The sequence below is a fragment of the Nicotiana attenuata genome, unplaced genomic scaffold (assembly GCF_001879085.1).
Source record: "Nicotiana attenuata strain UT unplaced genomic scaffold, NIATTr2, whole genome shotgun sequence".
Taxonomy (NCBI): domain Eukaryota; kingdom Viridiplantae; phylum Streptophyta; class Magnoliopsida; order Solanales; family Solanaceae; genus Nicotiana; species Nicotiana attenuata.
The window spans coordinates 170,480-192,866 of record NW_017671701.1 but is presented as its reverse complement, the minus strand read 5'-3'; the positions used below and the strand labels follow the sequence as shown (position 1 = coordinate 192,866).

The 22,387-nt window shown below is 41.9% G+C and overlaps 1 protein-coding gene across 1 annotated transcript; it reads right to left on the bottom strand.

Moving 5' to 3' along the window:
* Positions 1-2,805: 2,805 nt before the first annotated feature.
* Positions 2,806-3,447, bottom strand: LOC109209768. The gene has a single exon (XM_019373094.1). The coding sequence runs from the start codon at positions 3,445-3,447 to the stop codon at positions 2,806-2,808; it is 642 nt and encodes a 213-aa protein (XP_019228639.1).
* Between the last annotated feature and the right edge of the window lie 18,940 nt (positions 3,448-22,387).

The following is a 22,387-nucleotide window of genomic DNA, read 5'->3' as shown; positions in this document are numbered from 1 at the left end:
AAAAATATAAAAAATAATTTTAAGAATGATGGGCCAACCCGTGGGAGGCCGTGGCCCATGTAAGCTTGGGTTGGGCTAACTATTTTAAGGCCCACCAAAATAGTAAGCTGGCCCAGCCTAGTCCGTCAAATGCCAAAACTCGCATGGGTTGGCTGGGCTAGGCCGGGCCAGGCCAGCCCATACTGAGAGCTCTATAGTTCACGTACCAATCTTATCTTCCAAACTCAATCTTCTCTTGAAAAGTAATTTTTTTATTGCAAAACCTTCCAAAAAACAAACAACAACAACAACGATCCAGTGAAATTCTACTAGTGGAGTCCGGGGAGGGTAGTGTGTACGCAGACCTTACCCATACCCCGAAGGAGTAGAGAGGCTATTTCCGAAAGACCCTCGGCTCAAGAGGACAAAAAGACAAAAGGAGACAATATCAGTAACACCACAGAAATAATAGGAAAAATAGGAACAACATGAAATCCAGAAGAAAGATGCAAAGCAAAAGCGAAATAGTATCCCTACCAAACTAATCTCACAAAGTTATGACATAAGGCAAGACTCAACTACTTCCTAACCTATAACCCTAATACTCGACCTCCATATATTCCTATCAAGTGCCATGTCCTCGGAAATCTGAAGCCTCCTCATATCCTCCCTGATCACCTCCCCCCAATACTTCTTAGGCCGCCCTCTACCTCTTCTCGTGCCCTCCACAACCAGTCGTTTGCACCTCCTTACCGGAGCATCCGGGCTTCTCCTCTGAATATGCCCGAACCATCTGAGCCTCGCTCCTGTATCTTGTCATCAATTGGAGCCACGTACACCTTCTCCCGAATATCATCATTCCTAACCTTATCCATCCTAGTATTCCTGCACATCTACCTCAACATCCTCATTTCTGCTACCTTCATCTTCTGGATAAGTGACTTTTTAGCAGGCCAACACTCAGCCCCATACATCATGGCCGGTCTAATTTATAGAACTTACCTTTGAGTATCAGTGGCACTCTCTTGTCACACAATACTCCAGATGCTAACCTTCACTTCATCCATCCTACTCTAATACGGTGTGTGACATCCTCGTCGATCTCCCCTCCCCCCTGGATAACCGACCCAAGGTACCTGAAGCTGTCTCTACTCGGGATGACCTGTGATTCAAGCCTCACATCCACACCCACTTCCCCCTGCTCAGTGCTGAACTTACACTCCAGGTATTCCGTCTTCGTCCTGCTAAACTTGAAACCCTTAGATTCAAGAGCCTGTCTCCAAACCTCTAGCCTGAATGTGGTGTGTTAACGCGTCCATCACCAGGGCGAATAAGAACGGGGTGAGCGCAGAACCTTGCTGTAACCCCATAACAATCGGAAAATCCTCAGAGTCGCCTCATACTGTCCTAACCCGAGTCTTTGCCCCATCATACATGTCCTTAATCGCCATAATGTAGGGAACCGACACGCCTTTTGCCTCCAAGCTTCTCCAGAGAACCTCTCTAGGAACCTTGTTATACGCTTTCTCTAGGTCAATAAACACCATGTGATTGTCTTTCTTCCTATCTCTATAGAAATTAGTTCATGCCATGACGATCTATATGGAAGGGAAGTTTTGGAAGATATGGCACTTTAACTTTAGGTCAAATGCTTTTTTGGATGATTTCAACCAACCTCCTAACAAGGTGTATAGCTTCTATAGTAGAACGGCTCAGCATGAACCCAAACTGGTTGTCAGAAACGGACACCGTCATCCTCAACCTCGCTTCAACTACCCTCTCCCATTTCATAGTGTGACTCAGTAATTTGATACCTCTATAATTGTTACAACTCTGGATATCACCCTTGTTCTTATACAATGGGACCATCGTACTCCACCTCCACTCATCCTGCATCCTCTTTGCCTTAAAAATAACACTCAACAACCTAGTCAACCACTCCAAACCTGTTTTCCCCACACACTTCCAAAATTCTACCGGAATCTCGTCAGGCCCGGTCGCTGCCCCTACTCATCTTACTCATAGCTCCCACGACCTCCTCAACCTTGATGCGCCTGCAGTACCCAGAGTCACTGTGACTCTCGAAATGCTCCAATTCACCTATCTCAATATCCCGATCCCCTAATTCATTAAGAAGTTTTTGAAAGTAATTCTGCCATCTCCTCTTAATCTGGGAATCTTCCATCAATACTCTACCATCGTCGTCCTTGATGCATCTCACTTGGTCTAAATCTCGATCTTTCCTCTCTCTCAGCTTGGCCAGCCTAAATAACGTCTTCTCCCCACCTTGTTCCCCTAGTTCCTCGTACATACGACCATAAGCCGCAATCTTAGCCTCCGTGACCGCCAGCTTTGCTTCCTTACTATCTACCTTATACCTCTCCATGCACGCTCGCCTCTCCTCCTCACCTATGCTCCCCACTAACGTCTGGTACGCCTCCTTATTCGCTTCCACTTTACCTTGTACCACTTCATTCCACCACCATTCTCCTTTGTGCCTGCCAGAGACGCCCGTCGAGACCCCCAACACCTTTCTCGCAGCTCTCTTATACAGTCTGCTGTCGTTGACCACATAGTGCTCGCGTCACCACTGCTCCTCCAAGCTCCTATAACTGACAACCGCCCCTCCAAATCTTGGGCTTTATCCTTAGTTAAGGCTCCCTACCTGATTCTCGTTCTTCCTCGAACAGACATTTTCCTCCCCTTCACCATAATACCAACGTTCATCACCAAGAGTCTATATCGAGTCACGAGTATCTCACCTGGAATCACCTTGAAATCCTTGCACAACCCTATGTCACACCTCCTGAGGAGGAGATAGTCAATCTAAGTCTTCGCCACCGCATTTTGAAAAGTAACCAAATGCTCCTCCGTCTTCGAAAATCTAGAGTTTGCAATCACCAACCCAAAAGCCTTAGCGAAGTCCAGCAACGAGGTTCCTCCTCCGTTCCTCTCCCCAAAATTGAAGCCTCCATGCACTTCGTCATACCCACCTGCGGTCGACCCAATATGACCATTGAAATCCCCTCCTATGAATAACTTCTCAGCAGGTGGTACCTGACACATAATCTCATATAACTCCTCCCGAAAGCGTCGTTTAGCCTCCTCATCTAGGCCCGCATGAGGCGCATAGGCGCTAGCGACGTTTAGGGTGCACTGTCCAACCACCAACTTAATAATCATCAATCTATCATTCGCTCGTCTAACCTCGACCACAGACTCTCTAAGTTCCCTATCCACCAAAATACCCACTCCATTCTTACCCTTCTGGGTTCCTGAGTTCCAAAGTTTATACTCGTGCGCGTCCCTCGCACTCGACCCTACCCACCTTGTCTCCAGGACACAAGCTATATTGACCCTCCTCTTCTGGAGGATCTTCGCCAACTCTATAGACTTACCTGTCAATGTACCTACGTTCCATGACCCAATTCTCAATCGATAAACACCCTTGTTCCCTTTACCTCCCATGCTTCCAACCCACCCCCTAACCCCCGCCCTACCTCCCGACCCACCCCCGCTCCCCCCGAGGACATGAACTCACTCGACCATCCCAGACCACAGCCACTATACCTCCGACGAACTAGGGGAATAACTAACACTCACAACAGACCAAACTAGAAGAAGACAAGTTGCCACTACAGGCACACTAATACGGTGAATAAACTAATAAGAACTAAGACGACAGCAATTTAACTAACACAATAGAGGGAAACAGGAAAATGGGAGGTACCAACTCCCGTGAGTAGAACCTGGGAATTGTTTTGGTATACCCGACGGTGTTGCGGCCACCTAGCTCGTTCACGTCTAACTCCTGTCGTTCCTTGTTGACATTCGGGTTGTTCTTTACTGTTTACATGTGCACGTCTCGCTCGCTGCCCAAAGCCACTGGCCCTAACCTGAAATACACACAAAATATCACGGAACCAAACAAATAGGGGGCTTTCACCGCTACCACCGGTGATGCCCAGCCGTTGCAACGAAACGTAAAGAAAAATGAAGCGAATTTGAAGGTGCTAGTTTATGAACAAACAAAATATTGCTTTAAGACTCAACAAAATGATCAATAGCTTATCGAAAAAACCTTCCTTTGATCTCAACATATCCGCGGCTGAAGAAGATTTTTATAGTAAAAACACTTTCTAAACACGAAAACATTAAGCTGATATTTGTTTTACAGCTTGCAAGTTCCGTTATGAGATATAAGAAAAACAGAGCCAATAGTTGCATTTATATATATTTATTATTTAGAAGTGAGAGTTGGGTGTACAAACAGGCAGGGGTACAAACATGGGCACTCTTGGAATTACAAATTACGTTAGGGATAAATTGATAATACTTCTTCATTTATTAAATTGGTAATTGTCCCTCCATTATTTACAATAACACGATTGTGACACATTTTCTTAGGCTTTCTTTCTTGTACTATTAATTATCGTACGCTCAATCTCTCAATCTCTTTCAGGCAATTTGTTATAAATAGAATTGTATTTAGGGTGAATGTCTATATTTAGATAGATTCTAGGGTTCATTGCTTGGTGTCTAAGTCACCATTTCCCTATAAATAAAGGGTTCTATTCTATTGTAATTCATCCAATATCAATAAGAATTCTCTCTCTACTTTTCTCTGCAATATTGTTCTTCTACTTTTATTGTTTTATAATACGTTATCAGCACGAGACTCTAACCAATTGAGTAGAAGCTTTGGGATTGATCATAATGATTGTCAATTATTCCATGAACTTCAGTCATGATTAAATTTTGGATTTAATATCGTATTTTTCTCTTTTATTCTATAATTTGATTTTATATACAAGCAAAGACAACAAAGTTTGATTATAACTCTAATAGAGTTTGTAAGAAATTATAACCACCTGAAGTGGTAAAATTTTTATGCCTTGCCATGATCAAACTCATGTATGATTGTGGGCAAAGAATTGAAAACCCGTCCCAATGAATTTGCTCCATTCTCATTCCCTTAAGAGAATGCGATAGCAGTATGTGAATAAGTCTGAAAGAAGACAAAATTACTACTATGAATGTATCAATGGATGTGGATGCGGCAATAGACGAAATTATAATCGTCATCATTGTGATAATGAGAATAATAAGGATTCTCAAAATAATCCTTCACTCTGTGAAAGTAATATTTGTCATCGATTTGACATGAAATTTTGTAAAGCACATATAAATGATTATGGTCCATTCATGATATGAATGTGATAACATGTGATTTATGAATACATATTCATTATTAGAAGAATATGAGCGTGCTAGTGGTATATACCACACTCACCTCTAGAAGGAGGTTTGAGAGGAAATAAGAAAATAATGTCCTTATTCTGGCATAAATGGTCATTGGTCACGTACTTATTGTACACCAAAACATGGCATTGTGATTATTAAAAGACAACGGTAATGCAAGAAACAGATCTTGCATATAATTTTGACCATAACCATAACGGTATAAATTTCTATTTAAAAGAGATATTCACCATATGGATGTTGATGAATATGTGTAGTACCAAATTAATTGAGAGCTCTGGAAGAGCCAATTATTACTATTTTGGAGGAATAAAATAGATTATCAATAAGGCATTGTGTTGTAGTAAGTCTCAAAGAAACTTAATTGAGTTTCTAAAGTATTCGCGAAAGCGGTTGGTCATACGGAGACTATAAATAAAGGAAAGATTTAATATCTTCTATTACTACAACTTATGTCGGGGTAGTATGTATGTAAAAAGCTACCCACTTTATTCTCCAGTTTGTACTACACAAATAAAAGAATGCCACAATAAAGTAGAAGTTTATTGATATAAAAACTCATATCATAATAAACTTGGAGTTTATTGATAATTGCACACGTCATGGTGTAAATATGAAGTTTATCAATATTGATAATTTATTAAGTTGGCATAATTGGTTTAGCCATATCAATTTAAGTATGATGTGCAAAAATAGAGAATTCACATGGGTAAATCATTAAAGAACTAGAAAGTTCTTTACGAATTCTCTAATATTGTTTGTTCTCATTAATTAATAAGCCCACAAAATTGGGACCGAATCCCATGAATTCTGGAAATATCAAAGGTGAATATGGGCCCATTCACCTGCCATGTATACCACATAAGGTGCATCTATGAGAGGGTTACATGTGCGATTGTTATTAACCCGCAACATGGTGTTTTGCGAGGTAACTTGCTCTATAATTTAATTTCGAGTATAATTTCCATATTTTCTATTCAAGAAGTTCATCTTGATAAGTTGGTTTACATCACAGTTGGTTTAGCAAAATGATTTATTAAGTGCCTCTACTTAATAGCTAAATAATTGCTTATGAGAACAAAGTTATCTATATCAGTTTGATATACGTTATATACCAAGGTATATTATTTTCTCCCCTCACAAGTGGTTCAGGGTCAGGAACCAAATAATTCCATCTTATTATTATTGATGTGCGGTGTATATTTTGATTAACACCATAACGCACAAAGGTGGATTCTCAAAGTTAAGGTGACAAGTTAGTTTTTCTAACATGAGGCGGAGACATGATAAACAGTTGAGAAAAAGTTACGTGGAATGAATTATCATTTGTACATCTAGATCCTCGAATAAGATAATATGAACTTGAAGTTCATAAAAAGATAATTCATGTGCAATATATTACAAAGCATGCCAAACGCATTTGCCGACCCAAAGAAAGTAACTATATTCTCACTGCAAATGCTCCTATTAGAATAATCGGTTTCAAATAAACTTCTTGATAAAGAAGATGAGAAAATGATCTAAATGATCATAACAAAAGGATGCAAGTGATCTAGAAGATCACATGACATAACACTTCACAAAATCTCAAGAAAGATTCAGGTACTTGAAAATATAAATGAAGAGATCTCTATGTTATGTCTTTATGAAAAATAAGGAGGTTGGAACCCATATAAAATGTTTGTCGACGACATCTATAATAACGCTAAATATATATATGAGGATCTTAAGTCTGGAGAAACAATTCGAGTAGAATTTGGTTTCATATGAAAGACATGTAGTTTTGGACCTGCAGTTCAAACACTTGAAAGTATAAAGTCAATGATATGTGCAATCAGTTTTCGATATCTTATTTGTCTAGCGTGACATGAAAACTTGATATGCATCTAATTAAAGTTTATTATATGACTTATATGACTTAACTTATATGACAATCCTTGAAGGATTTAAATCGTTTAAAGCATATACAATTCTTGGTCCTGAAGTAGCATATCCTAAATGCAATTTGTGCACATATGTATCTTGCTATAACTATAAGCATGATAATATGATAGCAAGGGTTTTCACCCCTATGTGAAGATATTGAAATGATGATTCCAACAAGATCATATGAAGACAATACATCTATTTGGGATGATGATTTCAAGGTGAAACAAATTTGTTGAAGTTAATATGGCTGGTTTGTTTATTAAATCTCTACCAATGATTTTTTGAAGATGGTGCACAAGATTGGAATGCGAAAGCTCAAGGATGTGAATTGATGCTCTCATCAGGGGGAGCTAATGCGCGTTGCACTCTTTTTCCCTTACAAGGTTTTGTCCCACTGGGTTTTCCCTGCAAGGTTTTTAACGAGGCAACCAAAATACGTATTGTTAGATATGTGTACTCTCTTTCATTCTCTAGAATTTTTTTTCCATTGGGTTTTTAGTTAAGGTTTTAACGAGGCACATTATCTGTTGAATAGACATTCAAGGGGGAGTGTTATAAATAGAATTGTATTTATGGTGAATGTCTATATTTAAAGAGATTCTAGGATTCATTGCTTGGTGGCTAAGTCATCATCTCCCCATAAATAGAGGGTTCTATTCTATTGTAATTCATCCAATATCAATAAGAATTCTCTCTCTACTTTTCTCTGCAATATTGTTCTTCTACATTTATTGTTTTATAACACAATTATTATTTTTCAGTGATTGTTACTTTCTTGCTCTTCTTTCCTCTAATGTGACTAGGATTATATAGGGATTTATCCTCATGTATTTTTCTTATTCGGGTTAAAATTTTGGTGATGGATTTTTTATGCGAATCGCTGCTGCTGACTGTGAAAAATGGGTGCTTGTGGATCTTTTTTACCTGTGGGATTAAATATGAATTGTCGGGTGAATGCGCAAGTATGAGTTGTCTGACAATTTATAGTTTGTATTGCTCTTCTTTGTTGGTAATTGATTTGGGTCTGTACATTTTTTCTGTAGTTTTTGGTGACCAAAATTTGGTGGCTCTAAATTACATTCCTCTTCTTCTGCTTAATTTCTCGCCAGAATTTTTCCATGTATGTTAGTAAGTGTGAGCCCGTTTGGATTGGCTTAAAAAAAGTGGCTTTTCAGCAGAAATAACTTTTAAGCCAAAAAGCAATAAGTTGGGGTTATCCAGCTTATTGCTTTTGGCTTGTTTTAAGCAATTTTTAACTTATTTTAAGCATTTTTCTGACTTTCCCAAACACTGAAAAAAATTAAAAAGAGCTTAAAAGCTGATTTGCACAACTTAAAAGCCAATCCAAACACCCTCTGTGTATGATTTGTACATGCATTATGTCTTTTAGGTAAATTTCTCTTTTGCCTGCAGATAATTTTACTTATGTTACGGAATAAAAATTTAATCTTTCTGAATATAACTTTGAAAACAAACTACAACAATTGTCTCCATGACAAAAATTCACCAAATTGACACACCAATATTTTTCGTTATTTATGTAGCAAAGGAAATCAGAGGCTAAGAAATGCGTTCTCTCTCTTGGGTAGGTCAATCTCGTTCTCTCTTGTCGGTAAGTATATCTGTTATGGTATTATAGTCGTGTCGTTCCAGTAGTGTTTGTTAATTTGTAGTTTTGAGGAGAAAATGTAAAAAGGTAAATAAAAACCTTAGCCAAAAGCAAGGGATTCACGGGGCCCGAACGAAAGCAGAGTCAGCAGGGCAGGTATTCTCGTAAAAGAAAAAAACGAAAACATAAAGAATATTGATTAGAGTGTTCTAAAATTAGTCTCAAAGTGCATTTTGAAGATTGTATTGAGCTAAATCTTTGGTTTGAAAGATCTGTAAGATATAGTAGTTAAATAGACTTGCATCGTCGAATGTCTGATATATATTTTTTTCTTATGCCTTCACAGTTCTTGCCTTTCGGTCCTTATTGTTTGTGGTGTATGTTGTTTTCAGTAGGTTAATTCTTACACACTTAAACTAGAAGTGTTTGATTTTAGGAGTATAAAGATATTGATATGTGATTTTAAGTGCTCTTGTTCCTTCTAAAATAGCAAATTGAAAGATATAAGAGTCTTTTCAATGATTGGAAGACCTTTTTGGCCTTTGGAATTTCAACTATGACATGAGGCTTCTCATCAAGTGTTATTATAAGGACAAGGTGCTGGTAAGGTGTGTGTTTATCAGGGGAGAAGATATTTGTTTATGATATTTTTGCATTGTCAAAGCATGCATCTAGCTGAAATCTTTTAGTGGAATGACATATGAAGTATATGTTACCTGCAGTAACTTAAAATAAACAAGCAGATGACGTTTCACCATAGTTGAATATGGTTTTAAATTTATGTAGTTGGAGATATGTCCTTGGTATGTCATACATGTGTCGAAAAAAAAAAAAAAAAAAAAAAGAACAGATGAATGAAGAGGAAACAGGTTCAATCAAAGAGTGCTAGCCTGAACTTTAAAGGATCCGGAAAGAAAATTATTTGAAGATCACTGTAAAGCTGGTAGTCTAAGAGCATGGTGTTTTCTTTTATATTATGTAGGTGATATGTCCTATATATATGACTGCCAAATCTACAAATGTACTTGTTTCTGTAATATTTTTCCTTTATTTGAGATGGAAATTTGGTGGAACTCGGAATCAAGTTAGTTGAGAAGTAAAAATTTAAACAGGATGCTACAAGGATAATTTGAATTAATCTCAGACCTTCAAGTTAATTAGACTGAAACTCTATGACCTTCTAAACATGATTCTCTTGATGAATTTACTTTTATTACCTATATGTTGATTCTGATTGGAATTAATACGGTTCTGAGACACCAACTTGTCACGACCCGGATTTTCCACCCTCGGGAGTCGTGATGGTGCCTACTCGTGAAAGCTAGGCAAGCCAACCAATTGAATTATTTACCTGGTTTCCATTTTTAATCCGTTAACAATTACAAGCCAACGTTAAATAAACAGCGGACATTAAAACCGGAAGACTAAATCGTAATATGTTAATAAAGATGCCAATATCAAGTCATACATAAACTACCCAAGATTGGTGCCACAACTTCACAGAGTGTCTAGGAGTACTACAAATAAAGGTCTGAGAATTAACACAATACTGTCTCTGGAACTACATAAAAGAAGCACGGATAATAGATAGAAGGATACGCCAAGGCATGCGGACGCTTGCAGGACTACCTCGGGTCGCCTGATGAACAAGAAGCAGCAATCTCACTGCGGTCCAAAATCTACAGCACAGGGATCTGCACAAAAGAGTGCAGAGTGTAGTATAAGCACAACCGACTCCATGTGCTGGTAAGTGCCTAGCCTAACCTCGGCGAAGTAGTGACGAGATTAGGACCAGACTACCAAATAAAGCTGTGCAGTTAAATCATATAAAACGGAAAAATAAAAGCAGATAATTACAGCTAAAGTTGGGCGGGGGAAACATTCTACGGGGAGTAACAGATAATAACAGAATACCAATAGAGAAAAGTGAAGAACGCCATAAATCAATTGCCAGCAAAAGATAAGGGAATAAGGTACAAGTACACATGTAATACCGTTGCAGGCGTGCAACTCGATCCCATTTCATATAATACCGTTGCAGGTGTGCAACCCGCTCCCATTTCATATATTACCGTTGCAGGCGTGCAACCCGCTCCCATTTCATATAACCGTTGCAGGCGTGCAACCCGCTCCCATTTCATATATTACCGTTGCAAACGTGCAACCCACTCCCATTTCATATTACCGTTGCAGGCGTGTAACCCGCTCCCATTTCATATTTCAACACCAATGGTAAAAGAATCTCAGCAAGGAAACTATAATGTAACAACAACATCCCGGCAAGGGGACAATGATATAACAACATCCCGGCAAGGGAACAACAATATAACAACAACATCCCGGCAAGGGAACAACAATGATAATCTTTATATGAAACACGAATAAACCCCAACAGAGTCATATCAATCACAATACAGGACTCACGAGCATGCTTGACACCGACGTATAGGTACTCGTCACCATGCCTATACGTCGTACTCGACAGTTAACACATAGCAATTAAGACACAACTCCTAATCCCTCAAGCTAAGGTTAGACCAAACACTTACCTCGATGCTATGAACACAACTCAAGCCTCAACTATCGCTTTACCTCTTGATTCCACCACCAACTCGCTCGTATCTAGCCACAAGTTACTTAATAATATTAATAAGTTCTAAATGAATCAATTCTAATGCATGGAAATAAGTGTTCTAAAGTTTTTCCCAAAAACTCAAAAATCGACCCTGGGCCCGCTTGGTCCAAACCCTAAATTCGGACCATAACCCGATTACCCATTCACCCTCGAGCCCGGATATATAATTGGTTTTGGAATCCGGCCTCAATTTGAGGTCTATATCCCAAAATTTCAATATTCTTAGGTTTTTTCCAAAATTCCCAATTCCACCATGAAAACCCTAGATTCTAGGATGAAATCTTGTAAAAAGAAGTTAAGAAGTAAAGAAAATGAGTTAGAAATCACTTACTAATATTTTGGAGAAGAAAGTGTGTTTGGAAAATCGCATCTTACGTTTTTGGGATTTTGAAAAATGAAAAATAACTGAAATCCCGTTTAAATATACCCCTCTCAGACCCTCTCCGCGGACCGCACAAAAAAGGACTGCGGCCGCGGAGCTCACCGCGGACCGCAAGAAATTGATTGCGGCCGCAAGGTCCCCACCGTGGACCGCACGAACTCTTTTGCGGCCGCAAAGGCCCCTCCGCGGTTGCACAAAATCATTGCGGACCGCACCGGCGGGTTCAGAGATCTGCAACTTCTCTGAACCTGCAACAGCTATATTTTAAGTCTAAAACATCCTGGAACCTACCCGAAACTCACCCGAACCCTCGGGACTCCAAACTAAATATGCATACTAACTCAAAAATATCATATGGACCTACTCATGCGATCATATCATCAAAATAACATGTAAAATCATGAATTAAACCTCAAAACTCATCATTCTCATCAAGACACTTAAAGTTCATCCAACTCACGTCAAATAAACTCTATTTTTCACAAAATTTCAAAGTGATCATTTAAATACTATAATAAGTTTGTACCGGGCTCCGGAACCAAAATACGGGCCCGATACCAATGGTTTCAAACATTAATTCTTTTCTTCATTTCTTAGATAATTCAGCAAAATAATTTCTTTCAAAAATTGATTTCTAAGGCTTGGGACTTCGGTATTCATTTTCGGGCATACGCCCAAGTCCCATATTTTACTGCGGACCTCCCGGGATCATCGAAACACGGATCCGTGTCCGTTTTCTAAGAATATTGACCAAAGTCAACCATAATCAAATTTTAACTCTAGAAATTTCTATTTTTTATATTTTCACATAGAAGGCTTTCCGGATATAGGTCCGAACCACGCACGCTATTCGAGGTGAGGTAAAAAGGAGGTTTTTAGGCCTCGAAATACTGAATTTGTTTCTAAAACAAGTGATGATCTTTTGGGTCATCACATCCTCCACCTCTAAAACAACAGTTCGTCCTCGAACGGACATAAGAAGGAAGTACCTGAGTCGGAAAAAAGATGGGGATAACGGTTCCGCATATCGGACTCGGACTCCCAGGTCGATGCCTAGCAGGCTGACCTCTCCACTGAACACGAACAGAAGGGAAACTCTTCGATCTCAACTGACAAACCTGCCGTCTAGAATAGCTACCGGCTCTTCCTCATATGACAAGTCCTTGTCCAACTGGACAGTGTTGAAGCCTAACACGTGGGATGGATCGCCGTGATACTTCCGAAGCATGGACACATGAAACACTGGATGCACGGCTGATAAGCTCGGCGGCAACGCAAGTCTGTAAGCCACATCCCCCACTCGATCAAGAATCTCAAACGGGCCAATGAACCTAGGGCTAAGCTTGACCCTCTTCCCAAATCGCATCACGCCCTTCATAGGCGACACCCGAAGCAACACCCGCCCGCCGACCATGAATGCCAAATCGCAAACATTACGGTTGGCATAATTCTTCTGCCTGGACTGAGCGGTACGAAGTCTATCCTGAATGATCCTGACCTTGTCCAAGGCATCCTGCACCAGATCCGTACCCAATAATCGAGCCTCTCCCGGCTCAAACCATCCAACCGGCGACCGACACCGCCTACCATACAATGCCTCATAAGGAGCCATCTGGATACTCGACTGGTAGCTGTTCTTGTAGGCAAACTCTACTAAAGGCAAGAACTGATCCCACGAGCCTCCAAAGTCAATAACACAAGCTCAGAGCATATCCTCCAAAATCTGAATAGTCCGCTCGGACTGCCCGTCCGTCTGAGGATGAAATGTTGTGCTCAACTCAACCCGTGTGCCCAACTCCCGCTGAACTGCTCTCCAGAAATGTGAGGTAAACTGTGTACCTCAGTCCGAAATGACAGACACGGGCACACCATGAAGGCGAACAATCTCCCGGATATAGATCTCCGCTAACCTCTCAGAAGAATAGGAGACTGCCACATGAATGAAATGCGCTGACTTGGTCAGCCTATCAACAATAACCCACACTGCATCGAACTTCCTCTGAGTCCGTGGGAGTCCAACAACGAAGTCCATAGTGATATGCTCCCACTTCCACTCAGGAATCTCAATCTTTTAGAACAGACCACCAGGTCTCTGATGCTCGTACTTAACCTGCTGACAATTCAAACACCGAGCCACACATGCAACAATGTCCTTCTTCATTCTCCTCCACCAATAATGCTGTTGCAAATCCTGATACATCTTGGCGGCGCCCGGATGAATAGAGTACCGGGAACTATGGGCCTCCTCTAAAATCAACTCTCGGAGCCCATCCACATTAGGCACACAAACTCGACCCTGCAGCCTCAAAACTCCATCATCTCCTAATGTAACCTGCTTGGCACCTCCATGTTGCACCGTGTCTCTAAGGACACACAAATGAGGATCATCATATTTCCGATCTCAGATACGCTCCAACAAAGAAGAGCGAGCAACTGTGCAAGCTAATATACGGTTGGGCTCAGAAATATCCAACCTCACAAACTGATTGGCCAAAGCTTGAACATCCAGGGCAAGCGGTCTCTCACCGACCGAAATATACGCAAGACTGCCCATACTGGCTGACTTCCTACTCAAAGCATCGGCCACCATATTGGCCTTTCCCGGATGATATAAGATGGTGATATCATAGTCTTTTAACAGCTCCAACCACCTTCTCTGCCTCAAGTTTAGCTCCTTCTGCTTGAACAAGTATTTCAAACTCTTGTGATCCGTGAACACCTCATATGCCACACCATACAGATAATGCCTCCAAATCTATAGCGCGTGAACAATGGCTGCTAACTCTAAATCATGGACTGGATAGTTCTTCTCATAAATCTTCAACTGACGCGAAGCATAAGCAATGACATTGCCATCCTGCATCAATACCGCACCAAGTCCAATACGAGATGCATCACAATAAACTGTATATGGCCCTGAACCTATGGACAAAACCAACACTGGCGCCATAGTCAAAGCTGTCTTGAGCTTCTGAAAGCCCGCCTCACACTCATCCGACCACCTGAACTGGGCACCCTTCTAGGTCAACCTGGTCATCGGGGCTGCAATAGATGAAAACCCCTCCACAAACTGACGATAATAGTCTGCCAATCCTAAGAAACTCCGAATCTCTGTAGCTGATATGGGTCGAGGCCAGTTCTTGACTGCCTCTATATTCTTTGGATCCACATGAATACCATCTGCTTGTAACGACCCGGCCGGTCCTTTTTAGAATTTACGCCTCGATCCCCTATTTACTACTTTCGCCGTATTTATTTCCGCTATGTTGAATTGCCGGGACGGTCGGTTTTGAATTTCGGAGAGTTTTGGGACACTTAGTCCCTAAATGAGAGCTTAAGTGTTGAAAAGTTGACCGTAGTTGGAACAGTGTGAAGACGACCTCGAAATGGAAATCTGATGGTTCCGTTAGCTCTGTTGGGTGATTTCGGGCTTAGGGGCGTGGTCAGATTGTGTTTTGGAGGCCCGTAGCTAATTTAGGCTTGAAATGCCGATAGATGGATTTGAAGTTTCCGGTTCGATAGTGAGATTTTGATCCGTGGGGTCGGAATGGAATTCCGTAAGTTGGAGTAGCTCCGTAGTGTTGAATGTGACCTGTGTTCAAAATTTCAGGTCATTCGGACGAGGTATGATAGACTTTTTGATTGAAAGCATATTTTGGGAAAATTTGGAGTTCTTAGGCTTGAATCCATGGTTAATTTGAGGTTTCAATGTTGTTTTAGGTGTTTTAAGGATTGGTACAAGTTTGGACAGTGGTATTAGACTTTTTGGTGCCTTTGGTTGAGGTCCCGGGGGCCCCGGGATGATTTTAGGTGGTTGACGGAGGAAATTTTGGAGTTTAAGTTGCAGCTTCAGTTGCTGGTTCTGTCATAACCGCACCTGCGGTTTGGATTCCGCAGGTGCGGTGCCGCAGAAGCGGCTCAGTGGTCGCAGAAGCGGTTTTGAGGCAAAAGGGAATCGACCGCAAATGCAGTCAGGTAACCGCAGAAGCGGCACCGCATCTGCGGTGATGTAGTCGCATGTGCGGAAAGTCCCCCTTTAATGAAATGTCGCAGGCGCGATCGGGTTTCGCAGATGCGGGACCACAGAAGCGGTCCCAGGGCCGCAGATGCGGTAATCACTGGTCAGATCATATAAATCCTTGCCTTCGCGAAATTTAGCCATTTTTCATATTTTTCAAACGGGAAGAAGCTTGGGAAGCACTTTTCAAGAGGGATTTTCAGAGGAGTTCATTGGGGTAAGGTCTTTGGTCCCTAAACTCATTATTGGAATGATTTTTATCAATTTAAGCATGAAAAATTAAGGAAAATCAGAGGTAATTGTGGGATTTAGGGCTTGGGATTAAGAGACTTTGAAATGAGAATTTGTGGGGTCATTTGGGCTCCGATTTCAATGTTCTTGGTATGTATGAACTCGTGAGAGTGTGAGGATTCGGGAAATATAAATTTCACTCAATTCCGAGATGTGGGTCCGAGGGGTTTTTTGGTCATTTTACCTAATTTCGCGTACTAGCTTAGAGTTTAATTGTAGAATCAGTTACTTGAAGTGTTATTTACATTATGAAATTTAATTGAATAGATTTGGGCCATTTGGAGTCGGATACTCGTGGCAAGAACGTGGTTTCGGGTTGACATTTGAGCCGGTTCGAGGTAAGTGGCTTGTCTAACCTTGTGTGGGGGACCTTTCCCCTTAAGATTGATATTGTGATAATTGAAATGCCTTATACGTGAGGTGACGAGCGCGTACTTGTGCTAATTGTTGGAAATCCGGTTTTTACTTCATTAAAAATAGCCTTGAATTGTGTTCTTCTTTTCTTGCTTACACTACTTGGAAATTTAGCCTGTTGTTAGTCTAGAGAAGCATGTCTACTTGATTAAATTGTTCTAATTGACTTAACTGCCTTATTTGTATCGCGTGAAGCATGTTAGGTTAGAATTATCTGTCTGACTTTGGTATGAAGTTGATTGAATTGAGTTCTTGTTGCTGCTGTGTATTTACTTTGGGACTACGGGACGGTATCCCGGGAGCTCCCCTATATGTTTACTTTGGGACTACGGAATTGCATTCCAGGAGATCCCCCTGCACATTTACATTGGAACTACGGGATTGGACCCGGTAGATTCCCCAGTACTGAGTATTTATATTTGGGACTACGATGTGGTATTCCGGTAGATCCCCGCGCATTTATGAGTTGGACTACGGGATGGCACCCGGGAGATCCAGTGGATATGGTATTTATATTTGGGGACTACAGGACGGTATCCTGGGAGATCCCCGGTTGTATCTCGGAGCTGAGTTGTACTCTCTTTCTGTGTTTTACTTGCCTTTGTAATAGTTGTTGTTGTCCTTCATGTCCTGTGTTACTTATTTACACTGTTTATTTCACACTGTTAAACCTTATATCTTATTTAACCTCAGTAGGGCCCTGACCTTCCTCGGCACTACCCAACCGAGGTTAGGCTTGGCACTTACTGAGTACCGCTGTGGTGTACTCATGCCCTTCCTGCGCATGTTTTTCATGTGCAGATCCAGGTACTTCGACTCAGTCCTACCACCCCTGAGGCGAGGCGACTGCTATAGCGACTTTGAGGTATATCTGCCGCGTCCGCAGACCGAGGAGTCTCTTTCTATTCTTGCTGTTTAGTATTAGCCCTTCTGTATTTCAGTTCTTGTTAGATATTCCGGAGTTAGAGCTATGTAGTATTTCTCAGCTTGTGATTCATGGGTTTCCGGGTCTTGGATTTATGTGTTAGTTTTGAGAGTTAAATATTGTGTATGCCGAGAGGCACCTTTAAAAGCTGTTTATTTCCTTTATTCTATTTTAAATTGCTTTACTTCCGCAAAATTTTGGTTTCTTTCCACAATTTAGGCTTACCTAGTCGTAGAGACTAGGTGCCGTCACGATGGTTCACGAAGGGCGAACCGGGGTCGTGACACTGCTGAAACAACCTGACCCAAGAAAGCAACCGAACTCAACCAGAACCCACACTTCGAAAACTTAGCATACAACTGACTATCTCTCAAAGTCTGAAGAACCACTCTCATATGCTGCTCATGCTTCTCCCGGCTGCGGGACTAAATCAAAATATCATCAATGAAGACTATCACGAACGAATCCAAGTAAGGCCTGAACACTCGGTTCATCAAAATCATGAAAGCTGCTAGGGCATTTGTCAATCCGAATGACATCACCAAGAACTCATAATGCCCGTACCGAGTGCGGAAAGCTGTCTTAGGGACATCGGATGCCCTAATCCTCAACTGATGGTAGCCATATCGCAAGTCGATCTTAGAAAACACTTGGGCACCCTGAAGCTGGTCGAACAAATCATCAATCCTCGGCAATGGATACTTATTCTTGGTTGTGACCTTGTTCAATTGCCGCTAATCTATACACATTCTCATCGATTCGTCCTTCTTCTTGACAAACAACACCGGTGCACCCCAAGGCGAGACACTGGGCCTAATGAAACTCTTATCAAGCAAGTCTTGCAACCGCTCCTTCAATTGTTCCAACTCAGGAGTGGCCATACGATACGGCAGAATAGAAATGGGCTGAGTGCCCGGAGCCAAATCAATGCAAAAGTCAATGTCCCTGTCGGGTGGCATACCCGGCAAGTCTGAAGGAATTACCTCAGGAAACTCACGAACTACAGGCACAGAATCAATAGAAAGGACCTCAGCACTAGAATCAAGAACATATGCTAAATAAGCCAAACACCCCTTCTCGACCATACGTCGAGCCTTCATATATGAGATAACACTACGAGTAGAATGACCAGGAGTCCCTCTCCACTCAAGACGAGGTAGACCCGATAAGGCTAAGATCACAGTTTGGCATGACAATCCAATATAGCGTGGTAAGGTGATAACCAGTCCATCCCCAATATGACATCAAAATCAACCATGTCCAGCAGTAATAAGTCTACTCGGGTCTCAAGACCCCCAATCACAACTACGCAAGAACGATGAACACGATCTACCATAATAGAATCACCCACCGGTGTAGACACATAAACGGGGGCACCCAAAGAATCACTAGGCATGACCAGATACTGCGCAAAATAAGATGACACATAAGAGTATTTAAACCCTGGATCAAATAGCACTGAAGCATCCCTACTACAAACCAGAACCGTACCTGTGATAACTACATCGGAAGCCTCAGCCTCAGGCCTGGCTGGAAGAGCATAACATCGGGGCTGGGCCCCACCACTCTAAACTACATCTCTGGGACGACCTGCTACTGGCTGGCCTCCACCTCTAGCGGCCTGAGCTCCACCTCTAATACCTCTACCTCCACCTCTACCCCCACCTCTAGCTGGCTGGGCGGGCGGTGGAACACTCGGTGCCTGAACCATGGCACGGGAACCCTGGTGCTGAGAGCTGCTCGGTGCTCAAGGGCAATATCTAGCAATGTGCCTCGTGTCGCCACAAGTAAAACAAGCCCTCGGCTACTGGGGTTGATGCCCTGAAAACTCTGAAGCGGAGGTGCACTAATAGGAGCTGGTGATGCACTGTAAGACTGCTGATCGGAATACTGCATGTGAGATCCACGTCGACCTGAAGCACCGTGAGAAACCTGAAGTGCTGAATGAAAAGGCCTAGGAGGATGGCCTCTACCATACAAATCTCTGCTCCAAACAACGTGCCACTAAATCTGCCTGAGTGACGAGGCCTCTTGTCAGACCCCTGACTACCTCCCTGCGATAAAACCATCTCAACTCTCCTGGCCACATTGGCCGCCTCCTGAAAGGAAATCTCACTCCCCGTCTCCTTAGCCATCTGAAGTCAAATAGGCCGAATGAGCCCCTCAATGAACCTCCTCACTCTCTCCCTCTCAGTGGGAAGTATAAGTAGAGCATGACGGATCAAATCAATAAACCTGGCCTTGTACTGTGTAACAGTCATGGAACCCTGCTGGAGACGCTCAAACTGCCTCCGATAAATCTCTCTCTGAGTGATAGGAAGAAACTTCTCCAAGAATAGCTGTGAAAACTGATCCCAAGTCAGAGCTAGTGACCCAACTGGCCTAGCCAAGCAAAAATCTCTCCACCAAGTCTTGGCGGATCCAGATAAGTGAAAATTAGCAAAGTCGACCCCGTTGGTCTCCACTATCCCCATCTTCCTGAGAACCTCATGACAACTGTCTAAGTAATCCTGGGGATCCTCAAAAGATGTACCACCAAGAGTAGTAGTGAAGAGCTTGGTGAAACCTATCCAACCTCCACAAAGCCTCCAAAGACGTAGCTGACCCATCACTGGTCTGTACGGCTGCTCGGCTAAAGAAGCGATACGTGGCCTCGCCATTCGCGAAAGAACAAGAGTAGAGGTTTCAATTTAGCAGTGAGAGAACAAAATCGCACGATAAGAAAGAATAGATGTGAAGTTTTTCCTAACTCTGTAGCCTCTGGGGGATAAATACATACGTCTCTGTACCGATCCCTCAGACTCTACTAAGCTTGTCCGTGAATTGTGAGACCTATGTAACCTAGAGCTCTGATACCAACTTGTCACGATCCGGATTTCCCACCCTCGGGAGTCGTGGTGGCACCTACTCGTGAAAGCTAGGCAAGCCAACCAATTGAATTATTTACCTGGTTTCCATTTTTAATCCATTAACAATTACAAGCCAACGTTAAATAAACAGCAAAAATTAAAACCGCAAGACTAAATCGTAATATGTTAATAAAGATGCCAATATCAATTCATACATAAACTACCCAAGATTAGTGCCACAACTTCACAGACTGTCTAGGAGTACTACAAATAAAGGTCTGAAAGAATTAACACAATACTCTCTCTGGAACTACATAAAAGAAGCAGGGATAATAGATAGAAGGAGACGCCAAGGCCTGCTGACGCCTGCAGGACTACCTCGGGTCGCCTGATGAACAAGAATCATCAATCTCACTGCGGTTCGAAATCTACAGCATTAGGATCTACACAAAAGAGTACAGAGTGTAGTATCAGCACAACCGGCCCCATGTGTTGGTAAGTGCCTAGCCAAACCTCGGTGAAGTAGTGACGAGACTAGGACCAGACTACCAAATAAACCTGTGAAGTTAAATCATATACAACGGAAAAATAAAAGCAGATAATTACAGCTAAAGTTGGGCGAGGAAAACATGCTGCGGGGAGTAACAGATAACAACAGAATACCAATAAAGAAAAGTAAAGAATGCCATAAATCAATTGCCAGCAAAAGATAAGGGAATAAGGAACAAGTACACATGTAATACCGTTGCAGGCATGCAACCCGATCCCATTTCATATAATACCGTTGCAGGCGTGCAACCCACTCCCATTTCATATAGTACTGTTGCAGGCGTGCAACCTGCTCCCATTTCATATATTACCGTTGCAGGCGTACAACCCGCTCCCATTTCATATATTACCGTTGCAGGTGTGCAACCCGCTCCCATTTCATATATTACCGTGGCAGACGTGCAAGCCACTCCCATTTCATATTATCGTTGCAGGCGTGCAACCCGCTCCCATTTCATATTACTGTTTAAGGCGTGCAACCCGCTCCCATTTCATATATTACCGTTGCAGGCGTGCAATCCGCTCTCATTTCATATTACTGTTGCAGGCGTGCAACCCGCTCCCATTTCATATTACCGTTGCAGGCGTGCAACCTGCTCCCATTTCATATGTCAAAACCAATCGTAAAAGATTCTCAGCAAGTAAACAATAATGTAACAACAACATCCCGGCAAGGGAACAGTGATATAACAATAACATCCCGATAAGGGAACAACAATATAATTAACAACAACATTCCGGAAAGGGAACAACAATGATAATCTTTATATGAAACACGAATAAACCCCAACAGAGTCATAACAATCACAATACAGGACTCACGGGCAGGCTTGACACCGACGTATAGGTACTCGTTACCATGCCTATACGTCGTACTCGACAGTTAACACATAGAAATTAAGACACAACTCCTAATCCCTCAAGCTAAGGTTAGACCAAACACTTACCTTGATGCCACGAACACAATTCAAGCCTCAACTATCGCTTTACCTCTTGATTCCACCACCAACTCGCTCGTATCTAGCCACAAGTTACTTAATAATATTAATAAGTGCTAAATGAATCAATTCTAATGCGTGGAAATAAGTTTTCTAAAGTTTTTCCCAAAAAGTCAAAAATCGACCCCGGGCTCGCTTGGTCCAAACCCGAAATTCGAACAAAAACCCAATTACCCATTCACCCCCGAGCCCGGATATATAATTGGTTTTGGAATCCGACCATAATTTGAGGTCTAAATTTCCAAATTTCAATATTCTTAGATTTTTTTCAAAATTCCCAATTCCACCATGAAAACCCTAGATTCTAGGATGAAATCTTGTAAAAAGAAGTTAAGGAGTAAAGAAAATGAGTTAGAAATCACTTACTAATGTTTTGGAGAAGAAAGTGTGTTTGGAAAATCGCCTCTTACGTTTTTGGGGTTTTGAAAAATGAAAAAATAACTGAAAGTCCCGTTTAAATATACCCCTCTCAGACCCTCTCCGCGGACCGCACAAAAAAGGATAGCGGCCGCGGAGCTCACCGTGGACCGCACAAAACAAGTGCGGC

What these genes read in the sequence shown, in the direction of transcription:
- LOC109209768 (XM_019373094.1), bottom strand. Translation starts at nt 3,447, where the DNA reads ATGGGAGGTAAAGGGAACAAGGGTGTTTATCGATTGAGAATTGGGTCA.